This window comes from Thamnophis elegans, chromosome 1, assembly GCF_009769535.1.
Source record: "Thamnophis elegans isolate rThaEle1 chromosome 1, rThaEle1.pri, whole genome shotgun sequence".
Lineage (NCBI taxonomy): Eukaryota > Metazoa > Chordata > Lepidosauria > Squamata > Colubridae > Thamnophis > Thamnophis elegans.
Genome location: NC_045541.1, coordinates 180393528 through 180419515, shown reverse-complemented (window position 1 = coordinate 180419515; position 25988 = coordinate 180393528). Strand labels below are relative to the sequence as shown.

Here is a 25988-nt window from a genome sequence, read left to right as displayed (position 1 = left end):
TTAGACCCATTCAAGGCTGCGGGGATCGCTAGAGCACATCGCCCCCAATCGCCACCTCCGCGCATTGCATTTTCGACCTTTGCACATTGAATTTTTGGCCTCCGCACACTCCGTTTCTGGCCTCTGCATGCCGCGTTGTCAGCTTTTGCACATTGTATTTTCAGGCGGTTCCAGGCAGCGGGGAGTGGAACGATGGTCTGTGGCAATCTCTGCAGCCTGGAAGAGGTCATTAATGTGACGCATGGAGACTGAAAATGGCCGAAGGGTGGGGGCCGTCAGGTGGGCGTGGCTACATTTGATGTATAAGACGCACCCAAATTTCCCCCCTCTTTTAGAGGGAAAAAGTATGTCTTATACTCTGAAAAATACGGTATATATAGTATCAGGGAGACAAAAAGTGATAACAGATACGCGACATAAGGGACGCTATTTCCTATTCTAAGTGGTTCAACAAAGGTAGTTCTTTAAAAAACACGATTTTCTCCTTCTCACACTCCCTCCGGGGTTTATCAAGAAACGGAGAGGAGCTCAGCGTTGGCAAACCAAGAGAAGGGTTTGGGGGGGTAGCAGCAAAACCAGTGGACCCGTAGCAAGAATCCCGGGGTCAGTGGAGTTGGGGAAGGGAAGGGAGCGGGGAAGAGGACTGAGGAGAGGAGGAAGGAAGGAAGCCAAAGAAAAGAGAGAAAGATGAAAGGGAGGGAGGAAGTAAATGGATGAAAGAGGGAAGGGAAGGGAAAGAGAGAGGAAAAGAGATGATTGAGGAAAGGGGAGGGTGAGAGAGGAGGGGAGAGGGAAGGGGAGAGAGAAAGAGGGGAGAAAGGAGAGAGAAAGGGGGAGGTAAAAAGGAGAGAGAGAAGAGGGGAGAGAGAGAACAGAAGGAAGAGAAATGAGAAGGGAAAAGGGGACAGGGGAAGAGAAAGGGAGAGGGGAAAATAGAAGAGAAAAAAGAAGAGGGAGAAGGGAGAGAGAAAGGGGAAAGGAAAAGGGGAGATGGAAGAGAAAAGGGGAGGGGAGAGAAGAGGGAAGGAAGAGTGAGAAGGGAAGGGACCCTGTCCCTCAACAGCACCCAAGAGGCATAAAAAGAGGGCACAAGCCTTGTTTCCTGGCCTGCCCCACAGAAAGAAGGATAACTAGCTGTTACCTTCTTCCAGAAACAGAAAATCTGGGCTCATCCAGAAAAGTTTCAAAATTTCAGGGGGGAAAAGAAAATTACGCACAGAACCCGGAGGAAGACAATTCTGAAAAAAGTCAGGTAGAAACGCCAAGGCCAAGCTGGTTTTCTGAGAGATACCAGGCAACCCCCACCAGGCAGACAAGCCCCGCCAGCATGGCATCCATCAAGTTGGCAACAGCTCCAGCTTCGGCCGCTTAACCGGGACTGAGCCGCCATCCAGCAGGCAGGATTCCTGTTTCAGGACCGCTGTGTGTCCCAGGCCCTCCCGTGCGCCGTTCCAGCGGGGAGAAGGCTCTTCCTTGCTGAGGAATGGCAAGTCCGTGCCAGCCTTGGTGAGTGGTTTGGCCACTTGCTGCTCCGCACTCTCCACCACTAGTGGCCCAGTCCACTCCGGGATCTCCAGCCCCAGGAGTTTCATGAGCTTCGTTATGACCTCGTCCACGTAGCCGTGGATGCGCAGGTCCGCCTGTCTGTCCTGAGGAGCAGAAAAAGAAGGGGCCAAGATGTGATGTGGAACACAGAACGACGACCGGGTCTTGGGAGTGGTTGCTGGCTTGCTTCTGGGTCCAATCCCAGGTGTTGGGGAAGGGAGAGGAGAGAGGAAGGAAGAGGAGACAGGAGAGGACAGGATATGGGGAGGGGAGTAGAAAGGAGAGTGGAGAGGACAGGGGAGTGGTGAGGAGAGAGGTGGGGAGAGAGGAATGAAAAGGAGGAGGAGGGGAGAGGAGTGGAGAGGGGAGTGGAGAGAGGGAAGAATAGTGAAGAGGGCAGAGAGCAGGGGAGTGGAGAGGAGTGGAGATGGGAGTGAAGTGGAGAGGAGGGGAGAGAGGAATGAAAAGGAGGAGGGAAGAGTAGTGGAGAGGGGAGTGGAGAGGGGACAGGGAAATGGAGAGGACGGGAGGGGAAGGGAGAGGAGAGGGAAGAATAGTGGAGAGGGGAGAGGACAGGGGAGTGGAGAGGAGATGAGAGTGGAGAGGACAGGGGAGTGGAGAGGATTGGAGGGGGAAGAGAGGGAAGAATAGTGGAGAGGGCAGAGAGCAGGGGAGTGGAGAGTGGAGATGGGAGTGAAGTGGAGATAAGGGGAGAGAGGAATGAAAAGGAGGAGGAGGGGAGAGTAGTGGGGAGTGGAGTGGAGAGTGGACAGGGAAATGGAGAGGACGGGAGGGGAAGGGAGAGGAGAGGGAAGAATAGTGGAGAGGAAAGAGGACAGAGGAGTGGAGTGGAGATGGGAGTGGAGAGGATGGAGGGGGAAGAGAGAGGGAAGAATAGTGGAGAGGGCAGAGGGCAGGGGAGTGAAGAGGAGTGGAGATGGGAGTGAAGTGGAGAGGAGAGGAGATGGGAGTGGAGAGGGTGAGAGTGGAGTGGAGAGGACAGCGGAGGGGAAAGGGGAGGGGAGAGATGGGAGTGGAGAGGACAAGAAAGTGGAGAGGAGAGAGGAGCAAATCTGGCTTCCCCCCATTTATTTTGTTTTTCAAAAGCTGGCTGGGCAGGTCTCAAAAGGGGATTGGATGACCTCAGGTTGGCGCTCATCACTGGCTGACAGGTAGGCCTTGATCCTGTCCTGTCTCTCTCCTTGGCTGGGGTTTTTGCATTGGGTTAAAGTTTTAATCACTTCTTCTATTTCTCTTTTGCCATTTTGTAAGCTGCCCAGAGTTGTGGAATCAGGAAGACAAGCAGCATATAAATTCAATAAATAAATAAACAAGCTTCAAAGAGGCAGAAGAAACATCAAAGCCCGATGTAGCAGAAGACCAGGCTGAGCCAAAGGGGGGGGGTGTCAAATGTGTCATTAGTTTGGAGTCTCTCTCTGCTCCTACAAGAGACCGAATTCCAGTCCCCCACCCTTGAAGTCTGTTGACTCTTATCTGTGGCTAATTTGCCTGGACTGTGAGTAGATCAGATTCTTGTCTATATCTGTCTGTCTGTCTGTCTGTCTGTCTGTCTGTCTGGAAATAGAGTAGTGCAGTGGCCTAGAGGTGGAGCTCTCGCCTCACAATCAGGAGGCTGTGAGTTCTATCCTAGGTAGAGAAAGGTATTTCTCTCTGGGCACAATGAGAATATAATTGCTGAATATAACTCCGCACTGGTGACATGAGGGGCAGCCGGCCAGTAAACACTCAGCTCCATTCAGTTGCCCAGACTCCACCCTGCAAGGGATTTGGGGTCATTAAAAGAAGATGAAACTATAGCAGGAAATAAACTCTGAGTACTTTTGAACGCTCTTCTGGCATCTGGTTTCTTGCACCTGACAGCTGATGACTAAAGACCTACCTTCCTCCTTCTCCTCCTCCAGCCAGCCGGGTCTTCTCTTAGCCCCAGAGCAGAGGCTCCTGGCTTGTCGGTTTATCTGCTGCTCTTTTTCCCCAACCAAAAGGGCTGACCCCCAAGGAGCAGAGAGGAAAACATGGAGGGCCAGCTGTCCAGTCGAGGGAAGAGGGGTTCCTGGCACATACTCACGTGCTTGGTGGGCTGCAGGTTCACGATCACCAACTTCCCCCCTTTCTTCTTGGTCAGCAGAGGAAGGTCCCCGCTGGGCTTGATTTGCAGCGAGGTCCCCAGGGTGATGGACAAGGACGCCCTCCTGTAGGCAGAGGAGAAATCAGCCCTGAAGACCCTTTTCAAAGAGGAAAGTGGAGCGAGGAACAATGGAGGGAGTCTAGGACTTAATAGTCTGCTGAGGAATTTTTACCACCCCTACCTTAATTGACCCACCCGTAACAATAATAAATATGGGATACAAATGTACAAATATACAGTATTTGTATATGTAAGACACCCCTTGGTGTGTGTGTGTGTGTGTGTGTGTCTGTCTGTCTGTCTGTCTGTCTGTCTATGTGTATCTCTGCCTGTGTGTGTTCCAGCATAACTCTGGAACGCCTGGACCACTGAAATGAAAAGGAATGATTATAAATCACAATACCTTTGACAGTGATAGTCATAGTGTACATTTTGGATATATATGTGTGCGTGCGTGTGTTCCAGCATAACTCTGGAACACCTCGAGCAATTTCAACCAAACTTGGTGCACAGAAGACTTACTCTCTGGAAACAAATACTCTGGGGGTAAGACACCCCTAACATCCCTCAGGGGGCGGGGGTGTCTGTGTGTGTGTCTGTGTGTTCCAGCCAAACTCTGAAATGCCTGGGCCATTAAAATGACTTGGTACGCAGATGACTTACTCTCTGGAAATAAATACTGTGGGGGTAAGATATCCCTCAGTGTGTGTGTGTGTGTGTGTGTGTGTGTGTGTGTGTGTGTGTGTGTGTGTTTGTGTGTTCAAGCATAACTCTGGAACGCCTGGGCTGCTGAAATGAAAAGGAATGAATTATATCCATAGTGTCAAATCACAGTACTTTTGACAGGGAGAGTGTGCATTTTGGATCCAAGTTCATGTGTGTGTGTGTGTGTGTGTGTCTGTGTGTTCCAGTATTACTTTGACTTGACACTATAGAGACGATTCATTCCTTTTCCTGTCTAATACAGGATTAGCATCAATAAATACCTGGGCAACGCTGGGTTATCAGCTCGTTAAATATAAATGAATAAAGCAAGCCCTGGTTGTTATCACTGCAGCGGTGTCTTCTGTGTTGTTTTTTTTTAAAATAGAATTTATTTTTATTTTCAAAACAAACACACCACATAAAATCTTCCTTCTTTACAAACTGTACAAAGTGTACCAGTTGGTTACAAAGGGCTTTCGTGCATCTCTTCAACAGTCATCAAGTATAATTCATATCAACTCAAGTATTTTAACTCAGATATTTATATGTTACCGTCATCATACCTCCATTTTCATTTGAATATAGTTGCTTAAATTAAACAATTAATTTAATCATAAATTAATTCATCATAAAATATACCAAGATTTAATACGTAACCACATAATGGCATTTTATTTACTATTTCTAAAATCCTCCAATAACACTGAATCCTTATGTCCTATTCTAGCTAAACATCCATAATATTTAATAACAAACTTTTCTAATCCTCCTTTCCAAATCACTGTTGGCAATTTTCATCTAGTTTCCTTATATTATACTCATACATATATATAGGTTGTCATCATTATCCCTCCTTTATTTGACTATTTCCTGTATCATAACATTTTCCCCCTAATAATCAAAACTTAACTGTATCTAGCTTAGTTCTTTTTTATTAACCTTTGTATATAATCCAAAAGGATTTCTAATCTTCATGGGTGCCATTCAATATTCATATCCAATTATTACTTATCATCACACTACACATTCTTTGTTCTTAAGGCAATATGTGAGGAAGACCGTTGAGGGCACCGTGGGGGTCAGGGCTACCCATCGGCTCTGCTTTCTCTAGTTTGGGGTAAAGGAGTGAAGTTTTGGGGAGAGGAGGCAGAGAAGGGCTATGCGGACCTCAAGTGTTCTCTGAGCTTGGTGGTATTCTTGCAGACGTTTCATCACCCAACTAGGCAACACCATCAGTGCTACAAGGCTTTGCTGTCGTTTATGTGCGAGTGGCTAGCCCTGACAGTGTTGGTAGGAGTGGAGGCCTACTTGATTAGCCTATTGTTTTTCGTTTGCTTGTTTGCCTGAGTTCCTCGGAATATTTTTTAGTGCTTGACAACTGGTGTATAAACAGAGAGTAAAACCTGACGCCCTTCTAGCACTGATGACGTTACCCAGGGGGGTCACGAAACATCTGCAAGAAAACTACCAAGCTCAGAGAGCACCCAGAACCCCATAGCCCTCTTCCGCCTCCTCTCCACAAAGCTCACTGCCTTTTAGCAATGATGATGTTAACTGTTGTGGGCTGTTGGCCGCTGGCCCCCTCCAGCAGCCGAATCGAATCAGAGGAGGAGAAGGCGTGGGAGTCAGGGTCGGCATCAAGGCAACCGGAGAGCTCTGAGGGGGAAGAGGGAATGGCGCTGTCAGGGACAGAGAGAGAGAGAGGCAGAGTCTAGGCCGGCCGTCAGCCCTCAGATGGAGAGTCAACAGCCCCCAGGTCTGGAGGTGGCTGATGAGGAAGAGGAGGAACAGCTGGGTCCGGTGCCTGACGCGCGGATGCACAGAAAGCAGAGGAGAGGAGAGCAGTGGAAACCTATGGGCTGGTCCTTGGGACAGAAAAGCCACCGCTGCTAGGGAAGCCCCACCCTAGCTCTGGGGATAAAAGGCAGGGGGAGGAGCTGAATAGATGGGGCAGAGGAGAGGAGAGCAGTGGAAATCTATGGGCTGGTCCTTGGGATGGAAAATCCACCACTGTTAGTGAAGCCCCACCCGAATTCTGGAGATAAAAGGCAGGGGGCGGACATGAATAGATGGGGCAGAGGAGAGGAGAGCAGTGGAAATCTATGGGCTGGTCCTTGGGATGGAAAATCCACCACTGTTAGTGAAGCCCCACCCGAATTCTGGAGATAAAAGGCAGGGGGCGGACATGAATAGATGGGGCAGAGGAGAGGAGAGCAGTGGAAATCTATGAGCTGGTCCTTGGGATGGAAAATCCACCGCTGTTAGTGAAGCCCCACCCTAATTCTGGAGATAAAAGGCAGGGGGCGGACATGAATAGATGGGGCAGAGGAGAGGAGAGCAGTGGAAATCTATGAGCTGGTCCTTGGGATGGAAAATCCACCGCTGTTAGTGAAGCCCCACCCTAATTCTGGAGATAAAAGGCAGGGGGCGGACATGAATAGATGGGGCAGAGGAGAGGAGAGCAGTGGAAATCTATGGGCTGGTCCTTGGGATGGAAAATCCACCACTGTTAGTGAAGCCCCACCCTAATTCTGGAGATAAAAGGCAGGGGGCGGATATGAATAGATGGGGCAGAGGAGAGGAGAGCAGTGGAAATCTATGAGCTGGTCCTTGGGATGGAAAATCCACCGCTGTTAGTGAAGCCCCACCCTAATTCTGGGGATAAAAGGCAGGGGACGGAGATGAATAGATGGGGCAGACAACTATTCATCTCCCTGCCGGACAGATTTGTTAGCCTGCGGTGACAAACTTTTTGCCGGGGCTGCCGGTGCTCCTAATAAAGGCATCTTTTGAGTTCACTTCAGAGGGTTTGTCGTGTTTGGGGAGATGGGTCAAAACAGTTGCCTAGTCGGATGGCGAAACGTCTGCAAGGAAACCACCCAGCTCAATCCCGAGCTACAAATATTGTCGCCCGTTAGTGACGTTTCAACCGGTTTATGAACCCCATCAGTCTTCGCTGTTGGGCTCCTCAACGGTAGCTTCCACCCAGATTAGATTCAGGAAGACCCAACCTGAAGGAAATTCGGAACCAGAAATCCGGGAGAAGGCTGGATTTGAAACCGCGCCGTGGAAAACACACCTGCTGGCTTCAGAAGCCAAATTGAGGTCCCGATCTGGCAGGGAATCTTCCCAGTCTAAGATGGTGTCCATCAACTTGCCTCTTTTGAGAAGAAACAAAAAAGGCAGAGCGATCAAACCAACTGTGAATGGGGAATAAAAGCATTTTTTAAAAATACATTCCCTCCCTTCCCAGAGTTTTTGGGGTGTATTTCTAGCATTTTGAGGTTCAAGCACCCCCCCACCTTTCCTCTTCCTCCGGAGCAGTGTTTCTCAACCGTGTCAACTTGAAGATGTCTGGACTTCAACTCCCAGAATTCCCCAGGCAGAGGAAGGAAGAATGAATGAAGACCCACCCACCCCCAGCTCACCCTTCCAAGCCCCTCCTTCCAAATGCCAGCAGCCGGGAATTGGGAGTTACAACAGGCCGTCCCCTCAAAGGTACTTATAGCCCCAATTTGAACGTCTGGTGTCTACACCACAGCCCCATGGTCATGTGATTGCATTTTGGGCGTTCCGACAACCAACCTGCATTTATGGCCATTTGCAAACCCAGGTCAGAGAATCTTGGATGCCAAGGGGAGGAAAGAACATGAAGAACAGTTGCAAAATCTGGGTTCAACCGGTCTAGAGAAAAGAAGAACTAGGGGGGGACATGATAGAAATATTCCAATATTTGAGAGGCTACCACAAAGAGGAAGGGGTTAACTTATTTCTCAAAACATCTGTAGGCAGGACAAGAAACAAGAATGGAAACTAATCAAGGAGAAAAGCAATGTGGAATTAAGGAGAAACTTCCTAACAGTGAGGATAATAAACCAGTGGAATAGCTCGCCACCAGAAGTTGTGGATGCTCCAACTCTGGAGGCTTTTAGCACTAGCAATAGCTCTTTGACTTATACACCGCTTCATAGTGCTTTCCAGCCCTCTCTAAGCGGTTTCCAGAGTCAGCCTCTTGCCCCCGACAATCCGGATGCTCACTTTACCGACCTCGGAAGGGATGGAAGGCTGAGCCAACCCTGAGCCGGTCAAGATCAAACTGCTGGCAGTGGGCAGAATCAGACTACAATGCTGCATTCTTACCACTATGCCACCAGGGCTCTTGAGAGAGAAAGAGAGGGAGGGAGGGAGGATTTATATACCACTTCATAGTGCTTTTTACAGCCCTCTCTAAGCGGTTTACAGAATCAGCCTCTTGTGCCCAACAATCTGGGTCCTCATTTTACCCACCTCGGAAGGACGGAAGGCTGAATCAACCTTGAGCCGGTGAGATTTGAACTGCCGAACTGCAGCTAGCAGTCGGCTGAAGTAGCTTGCAATACTGCACTCTTAACCACTGCGCCATCTTGGCTCTTTAAGAAGAGATTGGACAGCCACTTGTCCAGAATGGTATGGGATTGGCTCCTTGAGCAGGGGGTTGGACTAGAAGATCTTGCGGGTCCCCCCAACTCTCTTCCTGCAGTCGATGGCGCGATGAATGAGTGAGAGACAGGTGTAAATTGAGCAGGAACCGTTAGACAACCCATCTTCTGCCTGCCTCTTTCCTTAGCAGCTCTCCTCTCCACAAAGGTCCCCAAAGCTGCTATTAATAATCTTGCCAAGGAGATTTAATGCCAACTTAAAGCACTTAAGCTGAGAGGTGTCTTCCCCCCTGCCCTTCCTTGATTCGAGTGGCAGCTCTGGGGTGCAATGGCCACCCATTAAGAACTCCGTGGTCCGTAACTCGCCTTTTGTGCCAAAACATGAGGGGGAAAGGGAGAGCCAGTGCCTGGCCTTTGGCTGGCACTTTTACACCACTTTCTAACCAATTAACCAGTGGAACAGCTTGCCTTCAGAAGTTGTGAATGCTCCATCAACTGGAGGTTTTAAGAAGAGAGTGGACAGCTATTTGTCTGAAATGGGGTAGGGCGAACCTGTGGCACGCATGCCAGAAGTGGCACACAGAGCCCTCTCTGGGGGCAGGCGCACAGTCGCCAGCTGCTCTTCTGGTTTCCGGCACACACATCCATTTTCAGGCCATTTTTCGGGGCATGTTTGGGCCATTTTCAGGGCATTCTAGGCAGTTTTCAGGGCTGTTTTTAGCCCATTTTGGGGCATTTTACTCCAGCTTGAAAACAGACAAAAAAAAAAAACCAGCCTGAAAAACAGACCAAAACAGGCCCTTTTCCAGCTATTTTGAGACTAAAAACAGCCCGAAAAATGACCTGAAAATGGCCAAAAAATAGGCATGCACACCGGTCAGGTGGTTTTGGGGTTTCCGGTGCTCCAGCCACACGCGCATGAACACACATTCCAATTTGGGCGCTCGGTGCCCAAAAGGTTTGCCATCACTGGTATAGGGTCTCCTGCCTGAGCATGGGGTTGGACTAGAACAGTGTTTCTCAACCTTGGCAACTTGAAGATGTCTGGACTTCAACTCCCAGAATTCCCCAGCCAGCGAATGCTGGGAGTTGAAGTCCAGACATCTTCAAGTTGCCAAGGTTGAGAAACACTGGACTAGAAGACCTCTAAGTCTGCTTCCAGCTCTATTCTGATTAGAATTAAGGGAGCCCAGAAGGGGATTCAAGAATTGGAGGTGGTGAGAAAGGCATTGCTATGCACGTACTCAACTTATAACCATAATGGAGGCTGTCCATTATGGTCATAAGTTGTGACAGTTTTAAAGCACGTTATCACATGATCAACTCGATTTTACCACCTCTCCCCCCGCCCCTTCAGCAATTGTTAAACAAATCAGCATAGCCTTTAAGTGAAACTCCCACACAAGTAAACACTGAAGTCATTAAGGAAATCTAATCTTGTCGGAGGTTTTTTTTTTTTCCTTTTGCCGAAAACTGAAAATAAACACCAGCATTTTGGCAAAAGGTGGTTAACTCTAGTCCCGGGATCCCTGTAAATGGCCATAAACGCCGGCCAGTTGCTGAATGCTGAAAATGGAGTCGTGTGCCCAGCTATAAATATGTCATAAATATGAACCAGTTGCCAAGCGTCTGAATTTGGATCACGTGACCACGGGGAGGTTGCAAAGGTCATAACTGTGGAAAAACAGCCATAAGTCCCATTTTTCAGTACCACTGTAACTTTGAAGGTCATTAAGTCGAGGGCTACCTGTAATTAAGGTATCGAATGGGCTGCGTTCACACCACATTGCCAATCAACAAAGTGTAGCATGCCAAGCAGATTTATAGTTGAATATTCCATCTAATACAGCCAGTCCTCATTTAAGTGGCTATTTGAAATTACCAATGGATCAGAAGTTGCCCTCGGAAGTTATGGGAGCTTCATCCCTGGAGCCTTTCAAGAAGAGACTGGACTGCCATCTGTCAGAAATGATGTAGGGTCTCCTGCTTGGGTGTGGGGTTGGACTACATGACCTACGAGGTCCCTTCCACCTCTATTAATCTGTTATAATGTCAACGCATGCCGGTTGGCTCTTTATGTGACTTGATGGAGTGGGGTGTGAAGGGGGCGCTCCGTCTTCGGCAGCCCGTCTTTTCAGGAGGACTCACGGGGAGGGGTCAGGGAAGGCAGCCGGAGCGGGGGGGAACGTACCTGCAGGATCGGAGCCCTCGCTGTTTGGAGACGTCGCAGAGCCGGCCGGTGGGTTTGAGCCCCATGGTGCCCACAACGGTGTCCCTCACGTATTGCCTTAAAAAAATGAAAAGAAGACACGGCTACAGCAATGATAACAAGGCATTTATTTATTCCTTTGTGTTTATTTAATTTGTATCCCGTCTTTCTTATTTTTACGAATAACTCAGGCCGGGAAACCTATCTAACACACCTTCCTCCTCTTACTTTCAACACAACAACCTTGTGAGGTGGGTTGGGTTGAGAGAGAGGCCCAAAGTCACCCAGCTGGCTTTCATGCCTAAAGCAGGACTAGAACTCCCAGTCTCCTAGTGATTGGCCCAAAGTCACCCAGCTGGCTTTCAAAGCAGGACTAGAACTCCCAGTCTCCTGGTGACTGACCCAAAGTCACCCAGCTGGCTTTCATGCCTAAAAGCAGGACTAGAACTCCCAATCTCCCAATTTCTAGCCTTCCCACCAAATGGGAAGCATTGCTGCCATCCAATTCTTGGGAGGGGTGGCTCTGGATTAACAGCTCCCAACCCAGATGAGCATCTTCTACTTCCAGGTGTGGAAACAGCTGCCTCTTGGGCAGAGTCCCTGACTCGGCAACCTGATAGGCTGCTGAGATAGCTTCAGATCCTGCTCTTGACTAAAATTAGGGGAGGATGTCTTGCTAAGAGAGAGGAGTGGTGTGCTGGCCTAGAGGTCGAGCTCTCGCCTTGCAATCAAGAGGCTATGAGTTCAATTCTAGATAGAGCTAGATATTTCTCTCTCTGGGCACAATGAGAATATATCTGCTGAACAAAAGTCCGCACTGGCAACAGGAAGGGCAAAGGGCCACTAAACACTCTGCTAGTTCCATTCACTTGCCCAGACTCCACCCCACAAGGGATTATGAGGTCGTTAAAAATGATGATGATGTCTTGGTAAGAGAGACCCAGCCCAGGATGGTGTCCCACTTTAAGAATGCTGAGCATCCGGAAGAGGAGCCAAGGTCGCGACAATATGGTCGTGTGGTCTCGATGCTCTGAGACCGCAGCCAATACTTTTGCCGCTGGGTGGTCCAAACGGACGAGCTACCAGCAGAGATCCAGACTCTTCCCACCCTCGTGGCCTTCCAAAAAGCCACCAAAACCTGGCTGTTCCGACAGGCCTGGGGTTGCTGATTTTTAAATCAGGTCCAACCCCCAGCTAAGCCAAATGTATGTTGTGTTTTTTAAACTGTTTTTGTTCTTTCCTCTATGTGTTATTTTATTTTATTTCGTATTTGTAAGCCGCCCGGAGTCCTCCGGGATTGGGCGGCATATAAACTCATTAAATTGCGAATTGCGGACCTAAACCGTCCCGAAGAGATGGTAAACAGGAAAAATACGTCTTGCTGATCTCGGGGATATCGCATAATCGCAAGAGAAGCTCTTCAAGTCGGTGGTAAAAAAATCCAGCCAAGGCCGACGAAGTCAGGGTGGCTTCAAAACAAAAGGATATGGAAAGTGAAAGTGTTTCCAGCTGGTGAGGAATTTTTATTGTTTTTTTTTAAAAAAAGACTGCCTATAAAAACTTAAAAAATTAATTTAAATTGAAGAATAGAAGAGTCAAGTGGCGGAAATAAATTTGGAATGGTTTTGGACAGTGGTTATGTTACTTTTTAAATGCTATCTTCATGGATGGAATTTATGCAAGCCTTTTGAAATGGATGTGATGCAGCAGGGGTTGCACAGGTAAACCCACCAGTGGCTGGCCAGTTTAGGTGGTCTTAATAGAATGGACCTTATAAATTCATATTAGTTTGGCTTTTCATTCTAGTGCCCTGGAGTCCCAAAGTTGACTTTTAGCTGGAGTGAACTTTTCTCTCCAACTTCCTCATAAGTATTAAAAATAGGGCTGAACAGTGTGGCAAGACCCTGTAAAGGAGGGGCACAGGAAGCCAGGCGTGGGTGAGAGATAGAACAGAGGTAAAACTGCTGACAGCTTAAGACATTATAGGAACTTCTCCTTTTTGTATTTCTCCTATGTACTTTGCTGTAACTTTCCAAAGTGAACTTCCCCTTTTCGAAATGTCATGTTTGTCTCGTGTATGGAAACGCCTTCAGAATGCACAGTGTGGAACACGGCATAAAAGTAGGATCCTGGGCAGAGCCCAGGCAGTTCAGATTTTGGTGTGTGAACACGCTGAACTCGATGCATCCAATAAACCTGTTTCTCTCACTTTCGTGGTCTCAAGTCCTGCTCTTTCGTAAGTAGATTACAAACCTCAATTTGCTGCAACAGATGGATTAAGTTTTCTTCTTCCACCTTCTATTTACGATTCTCTGTAATCTATAGGCTAAAGTCTTCCTCTTTCATTGCTGTGGGTATTTTTCTAATTCATTTAAAGATTGGACTCTTTTTTCTAACTTGAAATACAAGTTACAAAGATACAAAAGGAAACTTTTTAACAGCGTTACCGCTGCTCGGAGGCTGGGAGGCTTTTGTTTTTCCACGGGTTGTTTTTGACTTGGCACCATATGACTTTGCTGATTGGTTACAAAGGGTGATAAGAAGGGAAACACACAGATGACCCTTTGAAGTGCAAATAACATCCGTTGTGAATCTATGCTTTAATCTTATTAACCTTCCAAGCTAGAGCCGCTGTGTATGTTAGAATGGCAAATTTGCAAAAGATACTTTCAGAAATACAAAAATCATCAAATATATATAAAATAATAGATCAAAAGCTGGAATACTTAGAGCACATAAACAATAAAATATGATGAAAAAATTGAGGATGTTTATCAAATGCAAGACGGGGTGATTGAAACTCAAAAAACCGAAGTGGAAAATGAATATAAAGAGATTAAACCTGCTGATATTGATGGCAATTGGTTCGTTCCTGAAAATGGAAAGAATGGAATACTGAAAGAGGAATTAAACAGAGAGGAATTCTATTCCAGAGGGCAGGATATAGAAGAGGAAAAAATTAAAGAATTTATGGATTCAAAGGAAGAAATTCTACTAGCAAAAGTATTGATAACACTGTTGACAATCAAAGACAAGCTGAATAAGGAAACAGAAAGAGGGCATCAAGATTATATGAGAGATTTTACAAGCAAGGAGTTGTTAAGAGAAGTCCATACAAAGCTGATCAAGAAGATGATTAGAGGATTGCAGAAGATATGAAATTGTTGTTATTGGAGAGATATAGGTTGATAGATGGAAGAATATAATTTAAAACTAGTTAAACCTAGTGAAATTTACTGATAATAGATATAGCTTAAATAAATAACTGATAATGTTACTAATGTATACAATGTGTAGTATTATGATGAGTATAATTGGATATGAATATTGAATGGTACCCATGTAAGGAATCCTTTTGGATTATACATAAAGGTTAATAACAACAACAACAACAACAATACTAGAACTAAGTTAGATACAATTAAAGTTTTGATTATTAGGGAGGAAATGTTATGATACAGGATATAGTCAAATAAAGGAGGGATAAGAATAATAATGCATATATAGATATGGGTGTAATATAAGGAGACTGGATGTAAACTTTAAACAGTGATTTGGAAAGGAGGATTAGAAAACTTTGTTATTAAATATTATGGATGTTTAGCTAATTGGAAAGATACAGGCTGATAGATGAAAGTGTTTAATCTAAAACTAGTTGGACTTAGTGAAATTTAATGACAATAGATATGGTTAAATAAACAATTGAAAATGATAATAATGTATACATATGTGTTGTGGCCCAGCAGGAGCCGTTGGAGCTGCCACCAGACTCCGACAACGAGGGGCCCTATGAGTCGGCTCTGGAGGACCCTGGACAGGGTTCCGACTCCGAGCAGGGACCAGAGAGGCTGGTTGACCACCAGGAGGCGCCTGAGCCTTGGACCAGTGGGGAGGAGGCAAGGGAGAGTGATCCGTACACCAGCAGTGAGTTGTTCCTGGATGCCCAGCACCAAAGAGCTAATAGGCGTCAGGAACAGTTGTGCAATTACAGGAGGTAATTGCACTCAGCTGGTGGTCATTAGGCTCCTCTCCAGACTATAAAAGGACTGCTTGTGCACACGCCCCTCTTGCAGAAGTCAACGCAGGAACTAATGTTGGAGAACATTATTGTGAGCTTGGCAGGCTGGATTGCTGCCAAGCCTTATCTGTGCTGGATTGCTGCCCAAGCTTGTCTGTGCCAGTTTGCTGCCAAGGACCTGTCTGTCTGTTAATTAAATGCCGTAACTTATCTTTGGCTCGGAATGTGTTGGTGTGGGATGAGGGGGGTCAGAACACATATGTATTGGTATAACAAGTAATAATTGGATATGAATATTGAGTGGTACCTATGAAAGGAAGATGAGAAATGGTTTGGTTACATATAAAGATTAATAAAAAAGAACTATGATAATGGATATAGTCAAATAAAGGAGAGATAATTATAACAATGTATATATAGGTATGGGTACAACATGGGGAAATTGGATGTAAATTGTAAACAGTGATTTGGAAAGGAAAATTAGAAACCTTTGTTACTAAATGTTATTGATGTTTAGCTAGAATAGGCCATTAGGAATAATGTTATTGGGATACTAGAAATAGCAAATGAGATGCCAGTATGTGGTTATGCCTTGAGTTTTGGTATGTTTTATGATGAAGGATGTTTAAACAATTATAGCCAAACGAGAATGGGGGTAGGATGATGGTAATATGTACAAATATATTTGATTTAAAATACTAGAATTAATATGAATCACGGGTGACTGAAAGAAACGCACGGAAATTTTTTGTAACCAACTGATATTCTTTCTACAGTATGTAAAGAAAGAGGATTTTTTTTGTGTTGTGTCTGTTTTGAGAACTAAAAATAAAAAACTTTTAATAATAATAATAGAAAAAGAACGCTGAGCATCCCTGGTTAAAAAAAAAAACGTGATTAAAAGCTACATTTGTTTTTCACGTAAAAGCAGCTTTGGGGAGGAGGAGGGGGAAATAAAAGGAACATACTTGCCACATTTCATGCATTCCTCAACGAACATGTTCCCATGCAGCTCTGCCAGCTTGTCCCTAGAGCAGAGACATGAAGAAAAGTTGCTAGACGAGGGAGATCATATGCACTTTAAAGGGGTCTCCAAACTCTGCAACTTTAAGACTTGTGGGATTTGCTCTCTGTTTATATACTAGCGGTGTTAATAGTGTAATCAAGGAACTTACCAAGTACAATCCCACCCACAAGCCAGCAAGCTACAAGTACTGGGGGCAGCAACCTGAGGCTCTGGAGCCGCATGTGGCTCTTTCATCCCTCTGCTGTGGCTCTCTGGCATGGATTGGTACCACAATTTTGAGAGGAGCTTCCAGTTTTTTTTGGGAGGGGGAGCAGGACGCACCAGGAGGAGACTCTATGGCAAGGGGCGGGTTTTCCGGTCAGCTCCACAATTGATAGGGCTTTCGGTTAGGACAGGTAGAGGAAAAAGGAAGCCGCACAAGGAGGAGACTCTATGGTGGGGGAGCCGGATTTCTGGTCGGCTCTAGAATTGAACAGGGGGCTTCCAGTTAGGACCTTTGTGGCTGTTTTGAGTGTTTAAGGTTGCCGACCCCCGTACTAGTACATAAATGGAGAGCAAGACCCATTCCCTTCTAACACAGATGATGTTACCTAGTTGGGTCATGAAACGTCTGCAAAGAAACCACCAAGCTCAGAGAACCCACAGCTGCCCTCCTTCACATTCTCCTTTTCTTCTTCCTCCTCCTCCTCCTCTCCACAAAACCACCTTTTTGCTACTGGAAAGACACCAGTTGATAATGCCACTCGATGATAAAAATTAGCTAACTTTTGATGATTAATAAGTAGGGATTCTAGTACTTGGTAGACCGTTTTAGATCATCATCGAATGCTTGTTCGTTAACATATAATTTACTACAATATTAATAATGAAATGATAACCTTAATTTGGATAAATAACCGGGCCACAAATTGTAAATTGAGATCTGGTGAAAAGACTTATAAACTTTATAAACTTTTTGTTTAGGTTTTGTTATGAAGGTATAAATAATTTGGATCAGAGGAGAGGAGACGTGACATAAATAGCAAACAAAACCCCCTCTCCCTTCTAGCACTGATGATATTCCATAGTTGGGTCATAAAATGTCTACAAGAAAAGCATCAAACTCAGAGAGCGCTAAGCAACCCAAAGCCTCCTCCTCCTCCTCCAGTACTTTTTTCTTCTCCTTCTCCAACACTTTCTCCTTCTACGTCCCCAACACTTTCTTCTTTACCATCACTCTTTCTCCTCCTCCTCCTCCTCCTCCTAATCCACCCACCACCGCTCTTTCTCCTTCTTTGTTCAGGAATTCTGGGAGCTGAAGTCCACAAATTGTCATTGTTCCCCATCCCTGATCTAGGGTGATTTCTTGGAGAAGCCCCAACTTCTACACCTCATTGGCCGCCAACGTTTCAAGCGGGTAAGCGTTACCTGGGGAAGCCGGACCTCACGTGAAGCCCGTCTATGTTTTGGCTGACCAGGAAGTGCAGGATGCCCACTCGATGGAGCTCCAACAGGGCCATGTGAGTCTTCGAGGGCCTCGCGTTCTCAAAGGTGGTGTCGAATTTGGGCACCAGGCCCCGCTCCTCCATGGTCCACACCCCATTCGGACCTCTGCGCCAAGGAAGAGAAGCACAGTTGGTTCTCCACTTACAATGGTTCATTTAGTGACTGCTTGAAGTGGCAAATCTCACTGGAAAAACAAAGTAACGTCACGACTATTTGCCACACTTGCGACCATTGGGATCCTGTGATCAAAATTCAGACGCTTGGTCGTTGACTCATATTTATGACAGTGCCCGGGGGTGTGTGTGTCACGTGATCGCTCTCCTTTTGCGACCTTCTGACGAGCAAAATCACAGAGGAAGACAGATTCACTTAACAACCGTGAGACCCATTGAAGAACTGCGGGGATTCATTTAACAACGGCGGCAAGAAAATTGGTAAGATGGGACAAAACTCACTTAAGAACTGCCTTGCTTACCAAGGGAAAATCCGGGGCTCAATTGGGGTCGTAGTTCGAGGACTACCTGTCGGTGGCATGGCTCCAGGCTACCTGAGGAACCATCTCATCTCATGGAATTGGACCGAACCGCTGACACCAGAAGGGACATGCTGAAGACCCCCCATCAGCCAAAACAGGGGTCTCCAACACTGGCCGCTTTACGACTTGTGGACTTCAATTCCCAGAATAACATTGCACCTGATGGAACAATCAGTACTTGATCTCACCACTCTAGCAGAAGGATTGGCTGAGAATTCTGGGGTAAATAGTCCTCTAACACAGGGGTCTCCAACCTTGGCTACCTTTTTGTGACTTAGGGACTTCAACTCCCAGAATTTCTCAGCCAGGACATGCTTGCTGAAGAATTCTGGGAACTGGAAGTCCACAAGTCGTAAAGTAGCCAAGGTTGGAGACCCCTGAGCCAAGGAATTTCGGCTACCAGGGTACAAGAGAAGACCTTTTTCTGCTGTAGCTTCTGGAAGATTGTTCCCCGCGAGGCGAGATCTGCCCCATCTCCCTCACCTTTTAAGACTTCCAAAAGGGCCTTTAAAACCTAGCTCTGCTGGTTGGCCTGGGGCTTGGAGGGGGCTCAGGCCATTCTGGAGGATTCCACCACAAAACCGCGTTCGACTAAAGGGCGCTCGACGAAACCGCGTAGCTGACGTCATCACAGGGCGACAACAGCGCAGAGACAGAAGCACGCTGTAAACGCTAAACCTAAAATTAACACCTAAACCTAACCCCCCTAAACCTAACCCTAAACCTAACCCTTAACCTAACCCTTAACCTAACCCTAACCCTTAACCTAACCCTAAATCTAACCCTAACCCTTAACCTAACCCTAAACCTAACCCTAACCATAACTTGAATCGGCTTGCTTTCAAAGCGCTATTTAAAGCGCCCTTCTTTCTCCGCGCTCGCTGTTGTCGCCCTGTTGATGACGTCAGCGACGCGGTTTAATCGGACGCGCTTTAGTCTAGCGCTGTCTTGTCGTGCCACGATTCTGGAGAAGATTACAGGATTAAACACTCCCACCTCCCACCCCATTGTATGCGCCCCTCCTCCATCTTGTCATTGTTTCTAATGTTATATTGACGGTTTTGACACAATACTGTTTTTATTGTGTTGTAAACCGCCCAGAGCAGCATCACAGCGAGATGAGTGGCATATCAACTTAATAAACAAAATAAGAAAAATAAGCAGCTTTTGAACAGGGTAAGAGCCGCTGCGGGCAGAATGTTCCTGAAAATTGATGATCCCCATGTGGGTGAAGAAGAGCCTCATGCTGGAAAAGATTGAGGGCAAGGGAAGAAAGGGACAGCAGAGAATGAGGTGGCAGGATGGAGTCACCGAAGCAGCCGGCGTGAGCTTTAATGGACTCCAGACGATTGGTAGAGCACAGGAAGGCATGGAGGAACATTGTCCAAGGGCTCGTGATGGGTTGGACATGACTTCAATGTAGGTAAGAGGAACCTTAATTTGTAAAAATAACTTGGATATAAATTTTTAATTGGGACTTAATGAAAAGACCTATAAATTTTATTAATAAATTCTTGTCTAGATATTGCTATAAAGGTATAATTTCCTTTGGGGCTGATGAGAGGAGAGGTGATACTAATAGTAAATAATTTTCAGTTAATTACAAGGAAATGTTGATGGATAATGTTTAATGGTGTGTGTGTGTATGTATGTATGTATGTATGTATGTATGTATGTATGTTGTATTAGTAAAAGCAAATTGGATATAAGCTTTAAATTGTGAGTTGGGGGGGAGAAGCGGAGGAAAATGCTTAGATATCTTATTAACTGATTTTGTTTCAGAATAGGTTATAAAGGTGTCTTTAAATACAAATGATTTCAGATAAAAACACGTTTAAATAATGGTAATTAAATGAGAATTGTGGTACAGTGATAGTAAAATACATAAAAATTTTTGATTTAAAATGTACGATTCAATTCGAATGAAGTATATGTAATGATTTGATTGATTTTATTTGATTTTATTTTATTAAACTTGTATGCCGCCCTATTCCCCGAGGAATGATTGTGGAAGAAATGCATGAAATGTATTTGTAACCAATCGACACGCTTTCTACAAGATGTAACGAAGGATGATTCTTTTTTTGTGTTTTTGTTTAATTAAAACAATAAAACTTTTCAAAAAGAAATGTGGGTGAGAGGAAGACGAGGGGAAAATGCAGGTATACCAAGACAGAATGATTATATTTCCTTATTGTTCGTGAAAATATCATGAAAATAATTTCAAGGAAAGGTTATAGTCCTTCAACCTGGCCTTTAATTCGACTGACTTCCTAGACTAATCATCGGAATTAAACATAACCAGGAGAGGTGTCTTATCTTGGTTTGTGTTCCATTATACAGATAGTCCTTGACTTATAACCACAATTGAGCCCAAAGTTCCTGTTGCTAAACAGGACGTTGGTTAAGTGAATTTTGTCCCATTTGACGACCTTTCTTGCCACTGTTAAGCAAATCACCGCAGTTGTTAAGTTACTAACCCGGTTGTTAAGTGAATCTGGCTTTCCCATGGACTTTGCTGGTCAGAAGGTCGAAAAAGGGATCACATGACCCCGGGACACTTCAACCATTATAAATATGAGTCAGTTGCCAAGTATTCAAATTTTGATCACATGACCACGGGGATGCTGCAATGGTCGTAAGTGTGAAGACTGGACATAAATCACTTTTTTCATTGACAATGTAACAGATGAACAGAGTTGGAAGGGACCTGGAGGTCATCTAGTCCAACCCCTCTGCCCAAGCAGGAAGACCCTCCACCATTTCTGATAGATGGCAGTCCAGTCTCTTCTTGAAAGCCTCCAGGGATGACGCTCCCACAACTTCTGAAGGCAACTTCTGTTCCATTGGTAGTTTCAAATAGCCACTAAATGAGGACAACCTGCATTAGATGGAATATTCCACTATAAATCTGCAGCCTTTTCCTTGTATCCCCCATAATGAGATTTGAGCATTCAAGGCTTCATAATTCATCATCCGTGCATTGAGCATGGCTTCCAAACCAAATTTGCATCCTCATTTCTACGCACGGCTTCATAAACCAAAATAGCTTATTCAAGGCCTGCTGTTCCCGAATCTAAAACTTGGTGTGAAAATTCTGAGTTACCATATTTTTGGGACTATAAGACGCAACTGAGTATAAGACGCACCAAGATTTTGAAGAGGTAAATTAAAAAAAAAAAAAAAAACTTTTTGCACTCTAAAGGCCTCCCAAACCCTCTGCACGCCTTGTTTTTTGTGAAAAGGGGGCATGCAGAGAGTTTGAGAGGCATGCAAAGTGCTCCTGGAGGCTGGGGGAGGCAAAAATGAGCAAAAAACAGGGCATGCATAAGCTTTGGGAGGCTTGTAGAGTGCTCTTGGAGGTGGAGGGGGAAACAACAGCCCATTTTCCGCTCATTTTTGCCCTCCCCAGCCCCAAGGAACACTTTGAAGTCCTCCCAAACCCTCTACATGTCCATTTTTGTGAAAAACGGGATGCAAGGGAGTGGGGTTTCAGAAGGCCAAAAATGCTGTATTCAGTGTATAAGACGCACCCAGATTTTCACCCTCTTTTTTTGGGGGGGGAAAGGTGCGTCTTATACTCTGAAAAATACGGTAGATGAAATTTGGCTTCTGGTCCAGACCTCTGGCCTCGGCTGTCCCTTTCCCCACCTGAAATCCGGAATCCCTGAAGCTGTGCTGATACCCGCCCCGGTGTGAAAGACCACGTTGAAAGAATTCTGGATCAAGTCAGCCAGCTGATGGATCTTCTTTTCCAACTCGTCCGGCGGATCAAAAATCTGAATAAAAGATTGGAGACATTAGAGTAGGCACCGACTGGGTTGTAGGTGAAGCAATGGGTCCCTGAAGCACCTACGAAGGTGTGAATCCCTTGTTCGGTATCAACAGCCAGGAGTTTAACTGCCCTGCTGAGGTCAAGAGAGAACCCACCTCCAGCCAGATTAAGGCTGATCTGGTTACTTTCTGCTTTATTATTAGATTTTCCTCCCAACTCTTTTTTTTTTTTTTACATCTAAGTAATCCTCGACTCACCAACATAACTGAGTCCAAAATCTCCATGGCTAAGCAAGGCAGTTAAGTGAGGGGGGTTTCTCCCCATTTTACGTTACAATCTATTTGCTACAGTTGTTAAGCGAATCACTGCAGCGGTTAAGCAAATTTTGTCCCATTTTGCAGTACAGTCTATTTTCCACAGTTGTTAAGCGAATCACTGCGGTTGTTAAATGAATGACATGGTCGTTAAACACATCTGGCTTCCCCCATTAACTTTGCATATCGGAAGCCAGCTGGAAAGGTCACAAGTGGTGATCATGTGAATCCAAGACACTGCAACAGTCATAGAGACATGTCAGTTGCCAAGCGCCTGAATTTTGATCACGTGACCCTTGGGATGCAGCAACAGAATAAGAGATAGATAGAGACAGATGATACAGAGATAGAGATAGACAGACACAGGTCAAGATATAAACAGACAGACAGAGACAGATGATAGAGATATAGATAGACAGACAGACACAGATCAAGATATAGACAGACAGAGAGAGATGATAAAGAGATAGAGACAGACAGACAGAGAGACACAGAATAAGAGATAGATAGAGACAGATGATACAGATAGAGATAGACAGACAGGCAGGCAGACAGAGACAGATGATAAAGAGATAGAGATAGACAGACACAGATCAAGATAGAGATAGACAGACAGACACACAGAGAGATGATAAAGAGATAGAGATAGACAGACAGAGAGACACAGAATAAAAGATAGAGACAGATGATAGAGATAGAGATAGACAGACACAGATCAAGATAGAGATAGACAGACAGACACACAGAGAGATGATAAAGAGATAGAGATAGACAGACACACAGATCAAGATATAGACAGACAGACAGACAGAGACAGATGATAAAGAGATAGAGAAAGACAAAGAGACACAGAATAAGATATAGACAGAGACAGATGATAAAGAGATATAGATAGACAGACAGATACAGATCAAGATAGAGATAGACAGACAGACACAGATCAAGATAGAGATAGACAGACAGAGACAGATGATAGAGATAGAGATAGACAGACAAAGAGACACAGAATAAGATAGAGATAGATAGAGACAGATGATAAAGAGATAGAGAAAGACAGACACAGATCAAGATAGAGATAGACAGACAGACAGACAGACAGATGATAAAGAGATAGAGATAGACAGACAGACACAGATCAAGATAGAGATAGACAGACAGAGACAGATGATAGAGACAAAGAGACACATAATAAGATAGAGATAGATAGATAGACAGAGGCAGATGATAAAGAGATAGAGAAAGACAGACACAGATCAAGATAGAGACAGACAGACAGAGGTAGATGATAACGAGATAGAGATAGACAGACAGAGACAGATGATAAAGAGATATAGACAGAGAGACACAGATCAAGATATAGACAGACAGACACAGATGATAAAGAGATAGAGATAGACAGACAGAGACACACAGAATAAGATAGAGATAGATAGATAGGTAAGATATATAGGCAGGCAGGCAGGCAGAGATCGATAGACAGATAGATACAGATAGATGACAAATAGATACAGATGGCTATAAAGTGAGACAGACACAGATCAAGATAGATAGATGATAAAGAGATAGACGGAGACAGATAGACAGACAAAGGTAGGTAGTTGGATAGAGAGACAGACAGACACAGACTGACACAGAAAGCTCCCAAAACTTTTAAAAAAACAAAACCAAAGATTAATTTTGAGAAGAGGCACTACTTATATATAGCTAGTCCTTGACTTGTGACCTCAATCGAGCCCAAATACATGTGGCTAAGCGAGACACTGGTTAAGGTGAATTTCGTCCCATTTTACCCCCTTCCTTGCCACCGCTGTTAAGTGAATCACTGCAGTTGTTAAAAGTCAGTAACAGGGTTGTTAAGTGAACAATCCTGGCTTCCCCACAGAAGGTCGCAAAAGGGAATCGCCTGGCCCCCACCCCGGGACGCTGCAACCGTCATAAATACGAGTCAATCGCCAAGCGCTCTGAATTTTGAACCCGTCACCCCCTGGGGGATGCTGCCACCGTCATTAAGTCTGAAAAACAGTCCTAAGTCATTTTTATCAGGGCCGTCGGAACCCCAGTCACTAAACAAACTGTTGTAAGTAGAGGACTGCCTGTATAGACACCCCCACGCACACATACACCTCCAATGGGGCCCATAGATAAAACTGACAAGCTGACTAGGTGGCTCAGTGGCTAAGACAATGAGCTTGTCGATCAGAAAGGTCAACAGTAAAAAAGTGATCAATTGTGCAGAGATGGACAGGTTAACTATGGAATTAAAAGATAGAAAAGAAATGGATTATTATATGATTTGGAACATATGGTATAATTGGCTAGAAAATAGATGTAAAGATCATATATAAAGATTTCTTAAGAGACATATCAAAAGGGAAAGGTATTGTATATATTTGTAAATATTGATATAACTAAAAGGTATTGTCTATATATGTGTGTGTGTGTATACATATACATACATACATATATGTGTGTGTGTGTGTGTGTTGCATTTGTGCTGATAAATAAATAAAGGGAGACTAGTATAGATCTATTTCAAGCTATTTAGCTCTCATCAGCTAGCCATACCCTTACTGGGATTTGAACCTGTGCTGTATTACATATTAGGCAGTTGTGTTAAAGGAGGAGAGCCGGTGGCTTAGTGGCTAACACAACTGCCTAATATGTAATACAGCACAGGTTCAAATCCCAGTAAGGGTATGGCTAGCTGATGAGAGCTAAATAGCTTGAAAATATCTATGTATCTATCTATGTATCTATGTATCTATGTATCTATGTATGTATCTATGTATCTATGTATCTATGTATCTATGTATCTATGTATCTATGTATCTATCTATCTATCTATCTATCTATCTATCTATCTATCTATCTATCTACCTACCTACCTACCTACCTACCTACCTACCTACCTACCTACCTACCTATCTATCATCTATCTATCTATCTGAATAATTATACTATATATAGAATAGTGATGTATATAATTGGAAAGAAAGAAAACTGAGATAGCCATTGTGTAAATAAGATTGATACCAATACTGAAACGCTGTCAAAGAATGGAAATGTGGTGTAAATCTTGAATATGTTTCATAAAAATATAAAAAAAAGAAAAAGAAAAAGAAGAAAAAGAAAAAGAAAATTCAGCAGTTCAAATCCCTAGTACAGGTCTCCTGCGTGAGGAGGGGGTTGGACTAGATGACCTCCAAGGTCCCTTCCAGCTCTGTTACTGTTACGAAAACCCCTTGAAAGGAAAGATAAAGGAACACCCTCCCAACACAGACACACACCCTTGCTGTCTGGGGGATTCTGGGAGTTGTAGTCCATGATGCCCACTTTAGAGACACCCCCCCCATCTTGCCCCGGAGGGAGGGGAATCAATTCCCTCAAGCTTCCCCGCCCCTCAACCTGCCTCAGGGGCGGCCCCTGTGCCTCAGTTTCCCCCTTTCTCCTTCCGTGCCTCAGTTTCCCTCCACCCACCCACCCCCCAGTTTCAGACTCTTGACCCCCCCATCGTGCCTCAGTTTCCCTCCCGGAGGCCTAAGGGGCGGGGCTGGGGGGGGAGGAAAGATGGGCCGTTCCCATGGCAACGAGGCCTCCTCTCGCCTGCCTCGCCTTCCCCTCACCTCCGGGAGGCCGCACTTCCCTTTGTCCGGGTAGGGCGACAACCCCGCCGCGTAATTCACCGACATCCCGTTGCTGTCTCGGCCAACCTCTTCATCCTTTCGTTGGGAATCATTAAGGGACCCCCCACACGCACCATCTCAATGGATAATTTCCGGTCCGGGGGGGGGGGAGAGCTGCGCAGGCGCAT

At 45.2% G+C, this 25988-nt stretch overlaps 1 protein-coding gene across 1 annotated transcript; it reads right to left on the bottom strand.

Annotated features, from left to right (window-relative positions):
• Positions 1–972: 972 nt before the first annotated feature.
• SIRT6 (sirtuin 6) lies at positions 973–25988 on the bottom strand. Its single transcript, XM_032235892.1, has 8 exons — positions 25801–25988; positions 21740–21867; positions 17476–17658; positions 16010–16069; positions 11006–11101; positions 7476–7556; positions 3632–3755; positions 973–1649 (listed from the first exon to the last, which is right to left on the bottom strand). The coding sequence occupies exons 1-8, from the start codon at positions 25864–25866 to the stop codon at positions 1338–1340; spliced, it is 1050 nt and encodes a 349-aa protein (XP_032091783.1). The 5' UTR covers positions 25867–25988; the 3' UTR covers positions 973–1337.

Excerpts from the sequence above, each read along its gene's own strand:
- SIRT6 (XM_032235892.1), bottom strand. The coding sequence starts at position 25,866 with ATGTCGGTGAATTACGCGGCGGGGTTGTCGCCCTACCCGGACAAAGGG. Across the intron at positions 21,868-25,800 it reads GGAAGTGCGGCCTCCCGGAG|ATTTTTGATCCGCCGGACGA; the intron begins GTGAGGGGAAGG and ends TCTTTTATTCAG. Across the intron at positions 16,070-17,475 it reads GTGAGGTCCGGCTTCCCCAG|GGACAAGCTGGCAGAGCTGC; the intron begins GTAACGCTTACC and ends TCTCTGCTCTAG.